This window comes from Cinclus cinclus, chromosome 16 (genome assembly GCF_963662255.1).
Source record: "Cinclus cinclus chromosome 16, bCinCin1.1, whole genome shotgun sequence".
NCBI classification, from domain to species: domain Eukaryota; kingdom Metazoa; phylum Chordata; class Aves; order Passeriformes; family Cinclidae; genus Cinclus; species Cinclus cinclus.
The window spans coordinates 2,855,441-2,875,212 of record NC_085061.1 but is presented as its reverse complement, the minus strand read 5'-3'; the positions used below and the strand labels follow the sequence as shown (position 1 = coordinate 2,875,212).

Here is a 19,772-nt window from a genome sequence, read left to right as displayed (position 1 = left end):
GATTCAGACAGGCAAAATGATGGCCAAATACACCCAAATTGTACATCAGTTACTTTTAAAGTGGCATTCAACTGAGCTTAATTTATCAGCTGACTTGGCACGTTAACAGGAAGAGGCTGTGAAGTTTCCCACTGCAAGCAGCATGTCCTGGATCAGACTGGAAGGAGTGGCAATGAGACACTGATCATTGCTCCCAGCTCCCAGAGAGAGCTCCCAGCTGAGGACTGTATTTCACAGGGGTGGGGACAGCCAAGGTCTGCTGGTGTGAAGGCAGAACAGGTGGGTTTTATTTGTAGCAGGCCAGTAAAGCTGAGCATGCCTGCAGTGAGGTGAGGTGTCTCCCAGCCAGGGGCTCCCCAGCTGCAATGCTCCCCTGACCCCTCCCCTGCAGCCTCAACTCTCCCCCCATTGTCCAAGCACCCTTCCTTCTCCAGCTGAGGTTTAGGTGCTGTCTTCCAGCAGTGTGGGGGAAACCACTTCCCAGTCTCCATGCAATGGTAAACAGCATTTTGAGAAAGGATTTTCCTGCAGGAGCACCTCTAGTGATGTCCCAGCTGACTGCAGGGGCTCAGCCTCTCCCTGCTCAGGGGAGCTGAACTCTTAAGAGCCCTTTACTTTTCTCTCCTTTTTTGCTCTAGATGCCATTAAGGTGAAGAAGAGCCTGGGGCAGAGGTTCCTCAGGTAGACAGCCAGGCAGGGGGTCAGGCCAGCCACAAGAACTTCCTTCTTCTTCTGTCCCACTGCACTGAGAACCACCTGAGCCACCTCGGCCGCCGTCTGTCCCTCGGCCGTGGTCTTGTCCATAACTGCCAAGGGAAAGCTGAGTGAGCACCGTGTAAAGCCTCAGTCAAGTGCCCTTCCCAGGACTGTTCTACCTGCACATGGCTGCTTGCTTTGGTTTTTACTCCAGCTCTGGGAGCACAGGCAGGTGTTCCTCATGGTTGGCCCAGAAGACAATAGTTGCAGTCTGGGAAGGCTAAATTTTGGGGCTTGCTGTCCCTACCTTGCATCCAAGGTTTTTGAACCTTCAGGGCTAATCTGTGTCCCCACCAGAGGCTAGGTGTTGCAAACACACCTTATAATAACTTGGAGATGCTTTAAAAATAGGGCAGTGAGTGGTATCTCACCTCCATAGCGAGATCCATCCGCTGTGACAGCGTTGAGGGACAGGTTTGTCTGGATGTATCCAGGGCTCACAACTGTCACTTCAATGTCATACTGCTCCACCTCTGCTCGCAGACAGTCAAAGAAGGCCTGGGTAGCATGCTTAGAGGCAGCATCTGGAAAACAGGAAAAGGATTGTGCGCCAAGGAGGAGGAGCTGAAGGAATTTTCACTTTCTGAATGGATTTTTCACTGCAATGCAGCCATTCCTCAGCAAGAACCCAAGAACTGTTCCCCAGCCTCTATGTTTGTTTTGTTTTTTTTGTTTAGTGAATGACAGCAACAGGTAGTGGGAGTCAGAGGCAATTTAGGAAGACAAAACATAAACTCAAGTAGAAAACTGGCTGGGATCCTGAGCTTAATATCACAGCCCTGCCAAAGCACTCCAGAGTGAACCCAAGCTGCCTCCCACTCCTGATAGAGGAGACCCAAAACCTTTGGAAGGCAGAGCTGGCTGCCCTGCACGTGCTGAGCACTGGGGACTTGCAGAACAGGTTCAGGGCTTGGCTGCACACATGGCAACACCACATCACCCAGGCAGGCAGAGCAGGGAAGCGTGGCCTAGGGCAGAATTTTCCCCCGTGAAATGGTTGAGTGACTCCTTTTGGTCACTGCCTGTGACTGCCACCATCAGTACAGCAGCACCAGAGATCTACGTGGCTCTGGCAGCTCCTCAGAACACACTTCCTGGAGCAACTACACCCACATCACCTGCAAAACCCCATGGCTCAGACATTCTGGGCTGTCCCCCACTCAGCATCATTCCTGACCCATTGTATGCCATCACCACTCTACTTCTGGTGTTTACTTTCAGTGATTTACAGATGCTGGTGTGTCAAATGCTCTCCTCTTAGTTCATCCATCTTTCAAAAGGCTTTTTTGTTCAATAATCCCAGCAATATTTCTTGTCATAATTGATTTAGCACTAAGGGTTTTCTGGCATTTTGTTCTGGCATTGTTTGTACTTCATAATTTATTAAAACAAAAAATTCCTGCTCTTAAGAGGAGATAATGCACACAAATGACAAGGATAAAATACTGTAAGATTATGGAATTATGGTGACTCTCAAGTGTTAAGACAGGAGTATCAAGCTGTTTTCAAAATGTATTCTCCTTCTCCATCCCTTAAAAACTTCAGGAGAGAGCTAAGATTTTGGTTTGAAGAGTGCTGTCAGTGGTTTGTGACCCCATTGAGGGTGATGCACAGCTCTGCCTTCCCTGCACACAGCCAATTCCACAGAGAGCTAAATGTGGAAGCAGAAGCCAAGTATTTATTCAGCCTGGTGCCCCAAATATGTCTTTCCCATCTTCTGTGGAGGTACTTACATGCAGATCTGAAAGGAATGCTTATTTTGCCTTGCACGCTGCTGATGGCCACAATGTGGCCTTGTCTCCTCTTGATCATGGAGGGGAGAAGTGCTAGCAAAGGACAGAAAAGACCCATTCAGACAACACTCCTGCCATTGCTGCTGTCAAGAATCAAAGCTTTCAGAGCTCTCAGAGATGCTGAAGGGAATTACAAGATCCCTGTTCAGTGCAGGGGTTGGGACAGTGCTTGGGATGCCTCTGACTGAAGCTGTGTCTGGCTGGGACATTCACCTGTGAGAGGATTCCTTGTGCCAGAGGCTGCACAAGGGCCGCTGTGGTGACTCTGATCTCCCACAGAGTGAGCAGCAGGACTTGCTTTTCCTGCCCCCAGAACATCTTCCCATTTCCTGCAGCTGACACCCTCCAGGCTGAGCTTTCTGTGTAATCAAAGCTTCCCAGGAAAGCTGCAGCTCCACTGGAACCCCCACCACATTCTCCAGTGTTCTGTCAGTACAGACAGGATAACTGGACCTCTTCCCAAGTCCCTGCCAGGCTAGAGGCAGGAGATGGAACCAGGGATCATCTCCAGTGGGGTATTTCCCACACAGTCATACCCTCAAGCCTGCCCATAACCCCAAACCTCCCTTCACCCTGTGCCGTACAATTACAAACACAAGTGAAGCTCTGCTTAGTTGTGCTGGTCTGCAGAGGCATCAGCCAAATCTTGTGGGTCACAGGTACCTTTGGTGAGGGCTATAGGTCCAAAGTAATTTGTTTCCATCACTTTCTTATCCACATCCAGTCCTGTGTCCACAATTGTGCCTCGGAAGCTGATGCCAGCATTGTTGATCAGGATGTCCACGTGACCCAAGGTCTTCAGGATCTCCTCAGCAGCATTTACCACAGTTTTGGTGTCCGAGAGGTCAAACACCACAGGGTGAGGTTCATGTGTCTGTGAATAAACTAAAGTTAGCAAAATACAGTTCAGTGCTGGATGTGCCAGCTCTGGAAGCACAGGAGCAGGGCCATCCAGACCCTGTGCAACCACAGTGCAGCAGTTCCAGGTGGCAGGAATTCATGACAGAAGCAGGTTGTGCTCATCCTTCTCTGCTCTTGTAGCCTGTTCCTTATCCCTGAGCTTAGGAAAGGGACAAGGGAGATCTTCCTCAAGTACTAAAGTTTCCTGTTGTTGTATTCAGGGAAATGCATCTGAAAAAGGCAAAATGTAACCCATGTATTTTCTGCAGAAGCCAGCAGTACCTTTCCTAGCCACTGTCAGCAGACATAGACATAAAAAATTTAAGCCAACAGAAAGAAAGTCACTTTTCCAGATTCAGTGTATGAGGTGCAGGTGTAAGGGGTCTGGGCACTCTGCCCTCATGTGCTTTCACTTCCATTTCTAGCCAAGAGGGCTTTTTCTTGTGGGGTTTTTACAAGGAATGACGTGCCACCTCAGTGTACTTCTGTATCAGTATCTATCCCTAACCACAGAGTTGCATTTTTCCTATTGCTCAAGAGAACAACCCACAGGCAATTCTGTAACTTCTGCAACAACCCAAGCAGAAATCCAGGTCACATGAGCCCACAGGCCTGTCCTTGTCCCACACTCACGTTTTTACGGTGATTCTTCACAGCACAAAGCTCCTGCACCAGCTCTTTGAGCTTCTCACTGTCTCTGCCACAGAGCACCAGCTTGGAGCCAGCTGCATGGAAAGCTTTGGCACATTCTGTGGAGGAAGCAAGAGAGAAAAGTAGGCATGTGAGTACCAGACAAAGGACAGATCCACATCAGACCTGGTGATAGCTAAAATTGCTGTTTGCTGGCAGGGTCTGAGGTGGCTTTATTGCTGCTGTGTGATGGCCAGGCTGATTTACAGCAAGGTCACAGCCATGTCCCACTCTCCTGGGACTGTGACAGACACATGCTCGTGCTGAGGCAGCTGCTGTGCTCACGGATACTGTGCTGGTTACACACTTATTGTGCTGTTTACACATCCTCCCCCTCAGCTGGTCAAATTCACCCATGCCTCTTCATTTTTTTACTTTATGCCCTTCTTAAGGGGGACCACAGTTACCTTGTGTGTGTCATCTAACACAGATCTTAGGAGTTTCAATTTTAATGAACACCTCCAGAGGTTCTGGGAGCCTGGGATTTAATGGTTTCACCAAGGTGATTCTCTTCACTGGGAGAAGCCTGGAGAAGGGATGCCAGGCTATTGTCCTCCTAATTGCATGTTCCTGTCCCCTCTGGGAGCCAGAGGGACAAACTGCACAAGGGATGACAGTGGATGGCAATGAACACACAGTAATTAGAGGTGGTCTGGTGTATTAATAACTAGGAGTAAGGGCAGTTGTAAAAGATCTTGCAAATGAGTCAATAAGGGAGGAAACTTTACTGTACAAAGGTGGAAGTCTCTGCACTCCAAAGTACAGACAGAGCTCCAGCTGAAGGTCTCTCCTGGAATACTAATTTCCTCTCTTGTTGATGAGAAGTACAAGATCCTTTACCACTCCCACTCTTTGGTTGAGGCAGGCAGAGAGAACCAGTTCATCTCCTTTGACCAGTTCCTGAACACCCCTGTCCTTAGGGAAAAACTCACATGCAAAGGCAGCATCAATTAAAGCTCTATTTGTTCTTTAAATGTACTCATCCTAATGAAAGGCCTTGATAGCAGAGAGCACCTTGTCTTCTCTTCAAGCAGCTTTTAAAGCAATTATAGAAAGCAGAATTAGAGAATGTAGCCACTGAAGCAAAGCATAAGTTTCAGTTGGAAAAAAATGCTCCCTGGTGTTAATAATGCCAAGAGTTTGACTTTAGAATGGATGGATTTGTACCATGAGAGGAAAGGTACCTTAACTTAGGGTGAGAGACAAGGAAGGAGAAGGAGTGGAAAGTCTGGCAGAGAAGCTGGAAGTGCATGAATGCAGAACACCACTTCTGGGAGGTTTGAGAGAAATAATTTGGCTTCCTGACTTTTTCAGGATTTAGGGAAAAGACCCCTGACAGCACAAGAACAGCATCTAATTCCTTGCTTTGATGAGCTCCAGTTTATACAAGATGATTAAAATTTTCTCTACCAAATGCTGAGACTTTTTTGCATCCAAATCTGCTCTGGCTGTGGTTATAATTCGGGTGGGAGCCACGTCTCTCAAAACTCAGATCCACAGGAACTTTTAGCTCATTACTCTTTTATTCCAAGAGCTGCTCCTGCCACAGCCCCCTGCCTGTCCTTCTCCTGGTGCCCTGCTTAGGGTCCATACCTTTCCCCAGGCCAGAGGTGGCCCCTGTGATCACCACCACTGCTTCCTGCAGGTAGGCTCGCATCCGCATCCACTGCAGCAGCCGGAACAGCGCAAAGATCCCCAAGCTGCCAAAAAGCAGCGGGATGATGACAGTGCTTGTGAAATCCATGAGCTTTCCTTTCTGAACTGTCTTCCTAGAGCAACAGGATGAAAGGAAAGAGATCATCTCACCATGAAGAAAATATTTTGAAGTTGTTTTTCTTAACCCTGCTTTAGATCACCAATAAAGTACCAAGATACCTTTGTGTCTTCAGCAGATTTTCTCGTCCTTTCGTTTAGGCTTTGGAAAGTTCACATCAGTATGTAATTTTAAGCATTTAAACAGTAATGTGAACATCCCAGCAGGACACTTGGGATTGCATCCTGGCAGCTGTCATGTAACAAACTTGAGTTCAGGGATGCTGTTCCCATGTTTTGCCCTAAATTTACCCTCTTATGTGGAAGTTCCCCAGGACTGGGATAAAACTGTTCAGATTTCTCTAGTACAGCCAGTACCAGAGTATCTGCAAGCCAGAGATCAGTTACTGTGTGTTATCCCAGATGGATATAAGCCAGTCTGTCCTTTGGAGGCTCCAGTTTTTCTCTCTGAGCCAGTTATTTGCTTAACACACTGAAATCTCATCCTGGAATTGGATTCTGATACTAAAGCATAGCCCTAATCTCCTTGCTAAGCCATTCCTTCAACGGAGTAGTTTATGTGACAGCTTACTACAGAGCCAAAGAACAAGTGAGACTTCTGTGAAAAGGCCACTAATTTTCCCTCTGAAAATATCCCCGAGCTTTTATCAAAGCTTGGTGTAAGAATAAAATGAACTGCAACCCCTTCCTGAAATCTTCTGGGTCAAAACCAAACATCAGGGTATTTTCCCTTCCCTTCTCCTTTCTCCTGCAGGCAGTGAAATGCAAGACAGGCCTTTACTGGGAAGATACTGGGAAATTCTGGGCACACAACTTGTGCTCCTTCAAACAAAAGGACAGCACGAGAAGCACAGAACAAGAGGTAATTACAATGCTAAGGCAGAATTCAGTCACTGAGTAGGACTGAGCTTGTGTGGAACTGAGGGGATAGCAGAGGCTCTGCATGCCATGGAAGAGAGCTAATGTGGAAAATGTCAGGCTCTTCCAGATATCCATCAGGGGCTTGGAGAGAATTCCTCAAATAGCTGCTCAGTGAACAGCTTGCTGAAATAGTAGTGAACTGAATAAAATAAGTATTTCTGGGGGTACAGGTGGAACACAATAAAATAACACATAAAGACAGCTCTAAATAAACCTGGCAAGGTCTAATACCAAAGCCATCAAGTTAGAGCACAACTCCTCCTGGGGTCCTTTGGAGCCTCCCATTCCCAGACTGACTCGAGTCTCTCTGAATTCCTTCCTGGTGTGATCCACTGTGGATAATGCAGGGAGACATCAGAACAGCAGCTCCCCCAGGCACAGGGAGTGTACCCAGAGTGGGAAAGCAGAAACCCAAAAGGAGGATTCAGCTCAGGCCACTGCAAAGCATCTTATTCCTCCACCCCTGTGCTGAGGGAGTACACACAGGGTGTATTTTGTACTGGTTTTGCAGCCAGGAACTGGTACAGTTCATTTGACATAAGAGAATGGATCTTCCCCAAAAATAATTCCTGGGAAAGAGATGTTTTGACACAAGGCCACTGGATTTTCAGGCTGGATGAGAACCTGACTGGTTTATGCTCAGCTGGTCCTTGAAAGCAGCTGCCTTTTTTATGATTCCCCTTTCTTGCTCTTTCAAAGGTCTCTTGAGATTCTCAACACGAGGTGTAGGCAGGGACAACAGGTGCTGTGCTGACACTGGGCTTACAGGACATTCTGGAATAAAAAAAAACCCTTCAGCCCACGTTTAGGCCCCTTGATTATTTCCAAAGTGGGAGCTGACAGGTGCAGTGGCACTTCCTTCATGAAGTGGAAAAATTTGGCCCTGGTCTGGTTTCAGTGAAATGCAGGTGAAAAGATAACTGGGAAGAGGGGGCTTTCCTGGCACCTAAGTAAAGCACACTAAGATCTGAAAAAATATTTCCAAGTCTTTTATTGTTTTCTTTCCTTTTCCTCCATGTTATACACAGGAACTGAGCAGATTGTCCACCTCTGCCTGAGGGCTGCAGCAAACCAAGAACCCAGGCAGGAGCAACATCCTGCTCTGGCAGCTTCCAGGCTGGAGTCTGAACCAAGAGGTAACAGCCCTGGGGAGGGGAAATATGGGATAAGGGAGAGAAGGATTTGCCAATCAGAGATGTAAATCTCTTTATATTGGGGCATGCAGATGCAACACCTTCTAAGGTGCTCAAATGGCCTCTTAAAAAAACAAAACAAAACAAAATCTCAGTTCAATCAGACTTGAGAGAGAGGACAACCCAGCTGAATAAATTATTTGGGACAGGGGAACTTCTGTAGCAATTCAGACCTACAGGAACAAGTTTTGCTTTGATTTCATTACTTGCTTTGACCACAAACCCAACTTTAGGTAACAGTGAAGCAGCCAAAGACACCCAGAGCAGGTAATGCTGTGTCACATTAAAAACAGGGGTGAGGGTGGGGAACACATGGGTTCCACACCTAATTTGAGATGAGCTGACTATCATAGGCCTCCTGCTCAAAGGTCTGAGACCCCACTACCACCTTTGTTCAATAATTTGAGTATTCACGCTGAAAAAAAAAATCCCTTTTATTAGCAGGTAATGTTTATAACACCAGGTTTCAGAATGGGAGAAGCCACTGCTCATTAACTGGTGCAAACCAAGTCCTGGAATTCCCAATTCTCCAGCCCAAAAGGCAGGATTGGAACATGCAGGTTATTAGAGAGTAGAAATAAGAACTCATACTGTGAGCAAATACAGGTGATAAGAAACTTTTGGAAGGCTTCCCATAGAATAAATCACATTTATCCAATTAAAAATAAACCCAGAACTTTCCCCTTAAAACAGAACTGGATTTCTCCTATAAAAGCCAGGACAATGGTTTCTGAAGGAACAAGGACATTAATGAGTAAGGACAAGAGTGCACTAAAGGCAGCAAAGATGAGACCAGGTTCTAAAGAACCAAACCCCTGGAAGCTTCCCCAAACAACACTAATTCTGCAGCTTCAGGCTCCCAGAATCACATTGTCCTTTACGTGACAAATGGCAGCAACTGGGAGGCTGCATTCCCAAATCCAACGCTTGGGGGGATAACAGGAAGGGGAAAAAAAACAAGTTTTCCTAAGGAAAAAAGCACAGCTCCTCTAGGCTTGAGTGAGGACTTTAGTGTGAAGAAAGCACAATGTCCTACCTGAGAAAGGGGCTCACTTGCAGTGACTCTGAGCTGGAGCTCCCTCAGTCCTGGAGCAGGACAGCCCCGACTTAAATTTGGAAATGGCAGTGAGCCAAGCAAGCGTCCAATGCCAGCTCAGCCAAGGGTTGCCTCTAAAAACAAACCTTGGGAATACAGGCTCTGACCTTTCCAATGGAGGGTGGGGGGGGAATTTAACCCCCAGACTGAGGAGATAGAACAGAACTCAAACTTCTGAAACCAGTAAAAATTCCTAAGGAGGAATGCAGCAACTGGGCAGAGCTTCTCCTTCCAAACAGGAAACAGGAGATGGAAAACGACAACCCAGCTGGAATTCTCAAAAGAAAACTGCCACCCAGGCATTACCTGAAGCATCACCTAAGGAAACCCTCTGTTGTATCTCAGCAGTCATTCAGTGCATCCTAAGTTCTTCCACAACTGTTATGCAAAAACAACAATTTCAACCCATGGTGCAGCAAGAGAGGAAAAAATATGTTTCCAGCACCCAAAAAACCAGCCTGGACTTGAGAGATTATCTGGTCTTCTACCTGATCTGGTGGAAGGTGTCACTGTCCACGGCAGGGGTAGAATGAGATGGGATTTAAAGTCCTTTCAACCCAAACCAGCCTAGGATTCTATTAAATCGTCTTCTCATTAATCTTCCTGCCACTTTTACTCAGTTACAAACTGTAATTCCACCTTCCCACGCGGAATTCCTCTATTGGTGTTTAAAACAGAAAGAAACAGAGGTGGCCTGATTAGAAAACCGAAACATTTGTTCCAAAGAAAGCATTTGGCAGACATTTACCAAATCGAGAACCACCTAAACCTCCATGAGAACATGACCGCCGGCTGTCTCCCTATTTATCTATAATTAGGTATTTAATGGCAGTACCAGCGGTGAACTCTGTCCCGGAGAGCGCTGGGTGTCCCTGCGCGCACCAGAGCCGCGTTCCCCCAACCTCTCCCGCATTTCCCAGACCCTCGCCCAGCTCAGGGCCGCACCCGCAGCCCCCCCCAGCCCCTCCTGGGGGTTCCCTGTCCCTCCCAGTCCCCTCCTGTCGTTCCCTGTCCCCACCTGGCCGCCGCCGTCACCATGGCCACCGCCGGAAGTGGGGCCGGGGCACTTCCGCCCGGACCCACTCCACCGTGACGCCGACCGGAAGTCGCTGCCAGAGAGCGGCTGCCCTCACTTGTCCGCCCGCCTGTGCAGCCCAGCCGGGGACGGGCGCTGCCAACCAGGGGTTCCGCTCTCTCGGGGTCCCCCCGGTGGGCATTGCCCTCAGTTCCAGAATCCCCAAATCCCAAAGGTGTCAGGCTGGAAGGGACTGTGGAGCACGGGTTCAGCCTCCCTGCTTAGCGGGGCCATCCCAGAGCACGGCACAGGATTTCATCCAGGCTGCTCTGGAATATCCCCAGTGAGGGAGGCTCCACACCCTCTCTGCTCTTTGCTCAGAGCTCGGGCACTGCACGGGGAAGTTTCTCATGTTTAGCTGGAATTTCCTGGGCATTAGTTTGTGTCCATTCTTCTTGTGCCATTGCTGGGCCCCACGGAGCAGATCCTGGTCCATCTCCGACCTGTCCCTGCACATTCCGAATTCCCAGCTGCAATGGTCACTGTTTTACACCGACCTAAGTTCTGTTCTCTTTGATATCTCCACATGAAAACTGAAGATCAGGAATAATCACAGAAAAAGCTCTGTTGGAAGGGACCGGTACGGGTCACCAACTCCTGGCCCTGCGCAGGACACCCCCAAAATTCCACGCTGTGCCTGAGAGTGGCATTGGCACAGGACAGGACTCTGGGCCAGGTGTGACTGTGAGGAACAACAGTCAATTCCTGTAGGAGAAAATAGGCATTTTCTCGAAAATAGACATTTTGCAGAGCCTCTTTCAAATCCATGATGGGGAAAAACCCGATTTCTCTGCTTTTCCATGAGCTTTGTGCTGAAATGGGGCCTGAATGTGCTGCAGGTTGTGCAGCTTTAAATCCCCTGGCTCGGGTGCTGGCACTGATAAGAGCCATGGAGAATTGCCAGAGCTGTGGCACAAACCTGGCTCCAATGATCCCAAAAGCCCAAAGTCCAAATGTGTCAGGACTCTTGCCCTGAGGAAGGAAAGGCACGGGGAGTTTCTCCATCTCTTTGTGAAGGTGTTTGTGAGCAGAAGGGACATTTACAGAGGCAGTCAGAGACACTTAAATGTTTCCCAGGGCAGTTAATTCCAGATGTCTTTCCCCATGGGCAGGAGTGAGATAAAGGGCAGCTTTTTGCATAAGTTCTTTGAAAGATGGTTTTATCATCAATTTTTGTGGTAACTTTTTTCTTCTCCTCTACTCTTAATAGGGAAAACACTGAAATTATTTCAAAGCTTCAGTGCCGGTTCATCATTAGTAAGGAATCAATATTTCAGGGAAAATATGAGAAAATAATTCAAAATCATCATAAAAATCACTGTCTGAAAGGAAGGATGATAATGCACTTTTTTGACTTCAGGGACAATACTTAATGAAACTGAAGAATCAATAATTTTATTTATACTAATTAAATCGAAAAAGAAAACCCAGAAGAAGGTTTATGTCATGGCATCCTTACTGGGAGCTGTAGTTGGTTCAGTCTGCTGAAAACCAGAGATGGAAAAAGCCACTTCAGTCCTTCTTTCCCACCCAAGGGGGGCAGCAAGAGCTGTAGCTTAATGCACAGGAAAGCAGTTACCTGAGAGCTCTGCCCAAGCTGCTCTGGCATTTCCCCTGTGTCTCCCAGGTGTTTATTTTAACAGGAATGCTGTGTCCCCAGACTGGCAGGTGCTGGCAGAGTTGATTGAGACCGAGTACCCAGCAAGTCACATAGCAAAGGGTCAGACTGGAGCTGCAATTGGAGAGGAAAAGTCACTGAAGTAAAGCTTGACTTTGTTGGTTTTATTTGGATTCCATTTTCTTAGGTTAATCTAATGTCATTAGCAAGAAATTCACCTCTGATTTAAACCTGCTCATTGACACATCACACACTGGATAGGGATTAGATGATTTACTTATGTCAACATGTCTTTGTTCTCAGAACCATTAGTGAAGACTCTCCCCCAAATCTAGGACTGGTTTGCAGACTGTGCAAGCTCCAACTGGTAAATGTTGGCACATAATCTAAAACGAGGCTTGTTGGTTTTATTAGCACTCAAATCTCTCCTCTTTTCTTTCTCATTTTGTCAGGCCACAACTGCAAAGGCTGGAATCCTTTTAGCATGTTAACACTTCCTTGACAAACATCCTGCTGTTCTATCTCTGCCCTCTTGCAGTGCAGGAGCTCTTTTCTGAGGGAGAGAAAAGAAAAAATCTCCAAATTCAAGCATTTGAGTTTACACTTGTGTTTGGTGACATCTGCTTTTCTGCAATCACTGAGTGCAGATCTGCAGCCTTTTAACCCTAATCTCTAGGGCAGCAATTTTGTGCCCTAGTTCCTGTGGGTTTCTTATTTGTCACTTTTTTTTCCCAAGGAGTATAAGATGTAGCTTCTTTCTGTAAGAAAAGCTTTGGTTGCTTACCCTAGGTGCAACGATCTGGGCAGAAATCCCCACAGGGTAACAAAACCCTTCCCCAAGGAAAACATCCTTGAACTAAGAGCTCCCAGTTTCACAGTGCCTGTGGCTGGAAGATGTAAATGTCCAAATGGCTGTGGCAGGATTAAAGATTTTCTTGTCTCAGCCTCTCATACAAAGGTGCAGACTCTCCCCCTCTCCTCCCTGCTCCCATCATTGGGTTTATAGGAGTCAGTGAAAACATTCTAGGATGGTGGGGGCAGGAAAAACAGACCTAGGATGGAAAACAGAAAAGTAAGGGGTTCTCAGGGCTTTTCCAAATCTTTACCCCTGCAGCTATTTGCAGATTTGTCAGTGTCTCTTCCAGACAGTGACCCAAGAAGATGGACTTAACTTTTGCTTCAGTTATGGCTCTGGTTTGGAACTGGGCTCTGATTCAAGGACATCAAACTCCTTTCAGAGGACTCTCTCTGGATAGTTGGTCACTATTTCTCTCAGCTCTTGTCTCTAAGAGAATTTTGCTGCAGGTTCAGTTCATTGCAGTTCAGTTTTTTTCCACTACCTGAGTATTATTTTTCTTTTCCAGCTATTTTCTGTAAGGTTTGTTTGTAATTACTGTTTCCTCCAGAGCCTGCACTGCAGCATTTCCAAGCTCACTCTGAGAACAGTATAGACTTAGTGAAACTGCATTTCTGATGTGTGATCGTGCTTCAAATCCGCAATCCTTGCCGATAACCCAAAAACTGGGGAAGAGGGAGAGGCAGCAATATTCTCTCCTCCTGCAGCTAAAGATCCCCACACTCCACAATCATTTTAATGGAGCTGAATGCTTCCAGGGGAGAGAATGATGTTTTGTCACACACAGAAATGGCAAAGATGAGGTACCATTTTCATTAAAATATGCTAATTGTGGTTGTTTTAATTGATGAGGAGACAGCTCAGGCCAACTGTACAGAAGTATTTCCTACCTGCAGCTTCACTGCTGTCAGGATATCCAACCCTGCCCTTCCCTACTGCCTTTACTTCTTGGTTTGGAGGGGGGAAAGCAGCTACTGGCTGAGGGCTGGGCCCCCAAGAGCTGTAAAGCCGCAGGAGCATCGGCAGAGGAGTGGAGAGCCCACCCCTCTCTGGGTTTTGGTGGGTCAGGAAGGAGTTAAATGACAACAGAGGGAGAGGCTGTGCTATTGTTCAGGCATCCCTGGGTCCAGGGTGGCTGATCTCTATTACCGGATCTGCCTCTGGCTTCCTGCACGACCTTGGACCGCTCACTTACCTTTTCTTTTCCTTAGCTCCCAAACTACAACATGGAAATCCTTCTCTTCCTGTGGTGCCTCGTTCCCTGCGGGTTGCAGGGGGGTTGAGGTTCTCTGGTGGGAGATGAGGGGAGGAACGCATTTCCACTCAGAAAGACTGAAGGAGAGGGCAGCAATTTTTGGGGCGTGTTCCTGTTCGTTCAGGTCCCTCATGGGCTTTACATATTTGGGTGATATTTGGGGTTTTTTAGCAGCAAATCTGTGGTGAAAGGCGAATGTTGGTGCAGCTGCCCAGAGCGCTGCCAGCTGCAAGGAGCCTGTTCTTCACTAGATGGTGCTTTGATCAAAGATTTGGATAACCGCAGTTCTTTCTGCACAGAATTTCCTAATTTTTCTTTCCCAGTCTCCATTCCTGCCCCTTTTTCTGTGCTTTAACACCAGGGGGGACACTTAATGATGCTGGATATCGAACAAGGCTAATCTGTGGTACTGCAGGCTCCAAGCACCCACCAGCCCGCCGGGCTCCCGGGCTTTGGGGTTTGAAGTGTGGATCAGTGCTGCTGGGCTGTGGCAGAGAATTGAATTCTTTCCGTGTTTTCTATTCCCATAAGGAAAAGGCTTCAAAGAGCAGGTCCCCTCCCCCTCTCTGCTGGTGAAGGGCATTTAGGGAAGCTGGGAAAGAAATCCAGCCCTGACAGACGCATTTATTTAACAAACCACTGCCTTTCCCTACCTTAGCAGAAGACTGGGTGTTTTTTTTTTTAAAAAAGGGGGATTGCTGCTTTTATATCCATTTTTGTATTCAGGAGATGGGTACCTAGCCAAGGTCGTTGCTGCTGCATGCCTAGATCGAGCAGTGAGCCATCCTCCTCTTCTTTAATGAGCACTGCTTTCAGCGGGGCTCCCACAAGGAAAATATAGGAATTAGGCTTGGATCTGGCCAGCGCAAGGTCTGCTGCCGGGCAGAGAAAGCCACAGGAAGAGCGTCCCGTTTTCCAGCGGCAGCAGAGGAGGTGAATGAAGCTGTAATCAAACATTTCCTGTGCAGACATGCACGGGGCTGGGCTGGGCTGGGCTGTGACAGCCTGTTCCCGGCACTCCAATCCGGCACACACAGGGAGAACCAGGGGCTGGGCCCCCTCCACGTCTCCCTGAGGCTGTCGCCTCCCTGGGGATTGTCCCTGCAGCCGGGTGTCCCCAGTGCCTCGGTGCCAGGCTGCTGTGCCAGTGCCCGGCGGGTTGCACCGCGCACAGCTCCCTCCCCGTGCGCTTTGGCGAGCATCAATGAACGGGGCTGGGGCTGGGGCTGTGTGTCTGTTCTGACCCCACAGCCGCGCTCAGGGTGACAATCCCAAATCTCGCTCCTGTCCCCGGCACCGCACCAGCCACTGCTGCCAGCGCCAAGGTCGCGGGTTCCGGATGGGCCATTCACGTCTGACTTGGGCTCGGTGATTCTTGTGGGTCCCTCCTAGCTCGGATTATCTGTGGAACCTGGGATTCTGTGCCTGCACGTGTGTGCTGGCACATCCGGGATGTTGTGTTCATGTGCCACGCCGGACTGCAGTGTGACACAAAACTCCCCTCGGGACGGGGAGCTGACACGGATTTCTCTATCATTCCCGTTGCCAGCGAGAATGCACACTGCACATGCCATTTGTTCATGGTTATTAAAATATTGATGCTGACTAAACCCTGACCCTGCATCACACAGAAATTCGCCCAGAACTGCGGGGTTTGGAGTTGTATGGAGGGTGAGAAGTGGGGACAGGGCATTTCCTCACGTCTGTTCCATCCCGAGAGCAAACCCCTCTCCAAGCCCCTCCTGGCTGACAGGGAATTGCATCACTGGCGCGTGCAGATTTTTTTTTTTCCCCTGAAATGTGTTTGTTTTATTGTTGTCCTCCGATGGAATCTGCCAGCGTGTCCCAAATTACGTGGTTCTGAAATTTAAAAGCAACATACCTGTGTGGGGGAGAGAATGAGTGGTTTTCACTGTGCAAGCTGCCTCTTCCTTCCCTCCTCCCTTCTCCCCACATCCCCATGTGCTGTGGAGCCAGCTGCTCCCGGAATAGTTTGGGAATGAAATGTCACCATTTGAAACTGGTGAGTCACACTTTTGGGAGGAGGGGAGGAGAGAATCTGAAATCTTGCCGTGTGGCAGAGCGTCTCCTGGTGAGTACAGAGAGATTTTTAAAACCACAGACTCCCTGATGATGGAGTTGAGGGGCTTTGAGCAGAGGCTGCTGGGTGTGTCCACTGCTTTTTTTTTTGTTTGTTTGTTTTTTGTTTTTTTTTTTTTCCAGGAGGATCTCAAAATCCTCTGCAAAGTTGAATTTTCTTCCCCAACATGCCCACTGCAGCTGGATGCTGGTGCCTTCTCCAGCAGCACTGGGTTGTATCCGTCTGACAACACACCTACAGTGACTCTCTTAATTAAGTCTCCCGCACTGCTGCGAGGTGTGTAATTACAGCGAGACCTGACTTAAGTATCCACTCGAGGGACCAACAAAAAGAATTCTTTACCAGAGCAGGGAGGAACAGAACTTTACTGAATATTTTTTTTTCTAATATATATTTTAGGAGAAGTTTATTAAACAAAGGAAGGTAATTATTCCAGTTTTTCTTTCTCCCAAAATTAGGATGATGCCTTTAATATACTGAGCATTACCACAATCAGCTTTTCTTTTCCTACCAGCAGGATACTTGAGAAATTCCGTCTTTTAACAGAGATTGCTATAAAAAAGTGGCAATTAGTGCAAACGGTGGCAATGATCTTGCAAAATGAACTGTTTATCAGAAGCTCAGCAGTTTTCCCTCCCTGCCCAATCCCAGTGACAGATTTTTTTCTAGTGAAGGGGCAGCACTTAGGATTGCAGTTTTAGAGTGCTATAACCACCCATTTCCACCACTCTGCCTGGCAGCTTGGCCTCGCAGGTACCAAGAACTGGTGTGTCTGGAGGTAGCTGTAACACTATTGGTGCCTCCCAAACAGCTGTAGCAGTTACAGGAGGATGGATTTTGGCTGTTGCTGCCCCAGCTCGCTGTCAGAGGTTTCAGTCCTGCCCCGAGGTGGCAGCTGGGCTGTGCATCCCCACACACAGCCCAGGGTATTCATCCAGCTCAGCAATTATTTCAGGTTCCATTCTATTCCGAGCACTGCGGTGACAGAGAGGAGAAGATGTGCCACCCATCCTGCAGCCCCAGTGATCTCCAGCTGAAGGACAGGGAGAAGCTGGAAATAGTAATATCAGAAATAGCCCCCAGAGGGGCTGTCAACCCTCAAGTCCCACCTTCAGAGGCATTCTGAATTCATGCTGTGAGTAAAATTCCCAAACTGCTCACCAAGCTTGCAGCAAACTTGGTGGGGATTTTGCAAGCATAAGGTCCTGGAGGGTATGATGCCATCTCTGTTTTATTTAGAAGACTGAGCTTGGAGCAAGATCTTATGAAGTGTGCATTTCTATCTCAAATTCTAGATAGCATTAACTAGAAACCCACATCCTCCACCATCACTGGATTTGACAGAAATCATCCCTGGCTGCAGAAATTTGCTGCAGAGCCTCAGATTTTCTTTAGTACAAAATAAAACAACCTCAGAGACAGCCTTGAAAAGTCAAACCCGGGTGCTATTCCACATGCATTTTCTCAGCAGAAAAGCCTGTTTATTCTCTTAAGTGTATCACTGTTGCCCCTTTTTTTTTTTTAACTCAGACTGTCACAGTGATTTTGCACTGCGGGGCTCCACAGAGTCCAGCCAGCAACGCTGCAGGAGCTGAAAGTTGCAGCAGCAACGCAGGAGTGAGGCAAGGAGCCAGGTCAGAAAAGGGAACCCCTGTGGGTACCTGCTGCACCCTCAGGTGTGAACTTGGAGCTATTCCAAACCAGTAACTCCTAAGAGATGGGAATGTCTGTGGATCATCAATTCTGAGGCATAATGACAGCATTTTAATGCTTGATATAGTCTTACCTTTGTTTGTTCTAGCATAGGTGTCTGTCTGCCTGGTAGGTTCAGCTCCCCAGATTCCTGATGGGAATTCCCTTTAGCCTGCAGCTTCCTGCAGATAACTCCCATGACAATGCTGGGAATGATCAGTGTAAATACTCCCTGTGGAAAAGCAGCTTATTTCTCAGAATGAGGTTATTGTCCTTTCAAATAGGGTAACAAAAGACAAATTTACTGAGTATACAATGCACTGAAGTACTGCGTGTTTCAAAGATACATGATGATTTCTTTAAAACTTGATGGATTTTTGCCCAAATCAAAGGATTTTGTCTCATCACCTACAGTGGGATTTCCCAGAGGGCCTGAGACAACACATCCTCAGTCTCTTGGACCTTGGCTAAAGTGATATATAATGTGTGGAAGTCTTCTCAACAGGAACAAGCAACCTTGGAAGGCCAAGACTACCACTGATCTGTTTTGGGGGAAAAAAAAAATAAAAAGACAACTGAAATGACGTTGGACATTCATTAGCAGAGCATTGTCAGAACACAATAGAAGAACAGACAAAAGCCAGCCCAGATTCTGTGGTATTTCCTAAAGGGCTCCCTCTGGCACATGGCTATTCCCTGCCAATCCTTCTGTATTGTTTTTGATAATGAATAGAAGCTGAACAGATGATTGTTGTATTGTCCACTAAGTGATTCATTTACATTAAATAGTGCTCCAAAAGTAGGCTTTGGGTGGACTTTTTTAGTCACTTCAGTTATTTATTTATACAGTTTAATTACTGTCTTTTAACTCTCCACTGTAATAATTATTTCCTGATTGCTTCAGCTAAATTACTCCTCTGAAGTCAGTGGCCCAACAAGCCCTGACACGAGAAGCAGCATCCATGCATTTTCAAAGGTGCTTAAATTTTGAATGACCACCTCTAGGGAAGTGCTTCTGATTCGGGAAAGTGCTGAGACTCTTGAGCACCTGCAGGTCCCTGGTGTGCCTGGTGCCTGGCACTGAATGAAGCAGAAACTTTGCTGCATAAACCATCACAGTTCCATGAATTTCTGTGTTAACCTCTCAACTCTTGCTACATATTCACCAAGATTCTCGATTAACCCAGGGCTTCCATTGCAATTTCAGACTTTTCTTATGAAGGTCAAAAGTTTTGATTTGGTTTGGTTTGGTTTGCAGATGTGATAGATAGGATGCGCTCAAGGGCATATTGTTGAAGGAGAACTTCAGTGTAAGAAGATATTTAGCTCCAAATCCACATCTAGGGCTGCAAGACCACTGATTTGGATGTACTAATGGGTAGGGGAGCATGACATGTACTGAAGGGGCTCTTTGATGGCTGATGAATTTGAGGAAGTCAACACCCCAGGCCTTTTCATCTCCTGTTCTCTGAAAAGCTGCATGACTTTGCCGAGTGGCTGCAGTTACATCTCAAATTCCCTGGTTTTGTAATTATTCTCTCCTCCCTATACCAGGTACAAGAGAGGGAAGCAGTGAAGCAGAGAGAGGAAGGGAACAGTCCCAACAGTGTTGAGTTGTCCATGTAATGTGGCCTCAATTTAAACCTCTCCGGGCAGAGCAAGGCAGCCTTTGCAGGCTGACATTTCCTCTGTCCCTTCTCCTTCCATTTGGGAAAAACAAACTTGCCAGGCCTGTGCCAAGATCCCAAAGAAAGAAATTTGTTTTGAAGAGTTTAGATGCCTCTACCTGCCAAAATGAGGCAAGATTGACTTTCTGCAATTAGTTTCCTACCAGCTCCTCAGCCAAATGAACACAGAGGACAAGAACATTACAGTTCCACTGTAGCCTTTGCAGCTCCTTGCCATTCTCTACTGCTCTAGCTACAGAAACTGGGCAGAAGCTGCTGTGTGACTACCTAAGCTTTAGGTTTCCGTTTGTGCCACATTTTTGTTACCCTGCTTCAGAAACTGACTTTACCTGGCCTGTGATTAAAGCAAGGACCTCCCTGAGCTT

At 47.3% G+C, this 19,772-nt stretch overlaps 1 protein-coding gene and 1 long non-coding RNA gene across 6 annotated transcripts; one reads left to right on the top strand and one right to left on the bottom strand.

Annotated features, from left to right (window-relative positions):
* Positions 1-61: 61 nt before the first annotated feature.
* DHRS7B (dehydrogenase/reductase 7B) lies at positions 62-10,172 on the bottom strand. 5 transcript variants are annotated; one of them, XM_062503562.1, is made up of 7 exons: positions 10,141-10,172; positions 5,733-5,908; positions 4,083-4,198; positions 3,213-3,423; positions 2,490-2,582; positions 1,128-1,280; positions 62-806 (listed from the first exon to the last, which is right to left on the bottom strand). In XM_062503562.1, the coding sequence occupies exons 1-7, from the start codon at positions 10,158-10,160 to the stop codon at positions 601-603; spliced, it is 975 nt and encodes a 324-aa protein (XP_062359546.1). In that variant the 5' UTR covers positions 10,161-10,172; the 3' UTR covers positions 62-600. The 5 variants fall into 5 exon arrangements, with proteins under 5 accessions (XP_062359546.1, XP_062359545.1, XP_062359548.1 ...); XM_062503561.1 differs by lacking the exon at positions 10,141-10,172 and having other exon boundaries at positions 5,733-5,926; XM_062503564.1 differs by lacking the exon at positions 10,141-10,172 and having other exon boundaries at positions 4,077-4,186; positions 5,733-5,922.
* Positions 6,545-9,604, top strand: LOC134050472 (uncharacterized). The gene is made up of 3 exons (XR_009933696.1): positions 6,545-6,774; positions 7,862-7,969; positions 9,362-9,604. It is a non-coding gene; the product is annotated as an uncharacterized LOC134050472 (long non-coding RNA).
* Positions 10,173-19,772: the final 9,600 nt, after the last annotated feature.

Excerpts from the sequence above, each read along its gene's own strand:
- DHRS7B (XM_062503562.1), bottom strand. The coding sequence starts at position 10,160 with ATGGTGACGGCGGCGGCCAG. Across the intron at positions 4,199-5,732 it reads CACCTCTGGCCTGGGGAAAG|AATGTGCCAAAGCTTTCCAT; the intron begins GTATGGACCCTA and ends CTTCCTCCACAG. Across the intron at positions 1,281-2,489 it reads CATTCCTTTCAGATCTGCAT|ATGCTGCCTCTAAGCATGCT; the intron begins GTAAGTACCTCC and ends CCTGTTTTCCAG.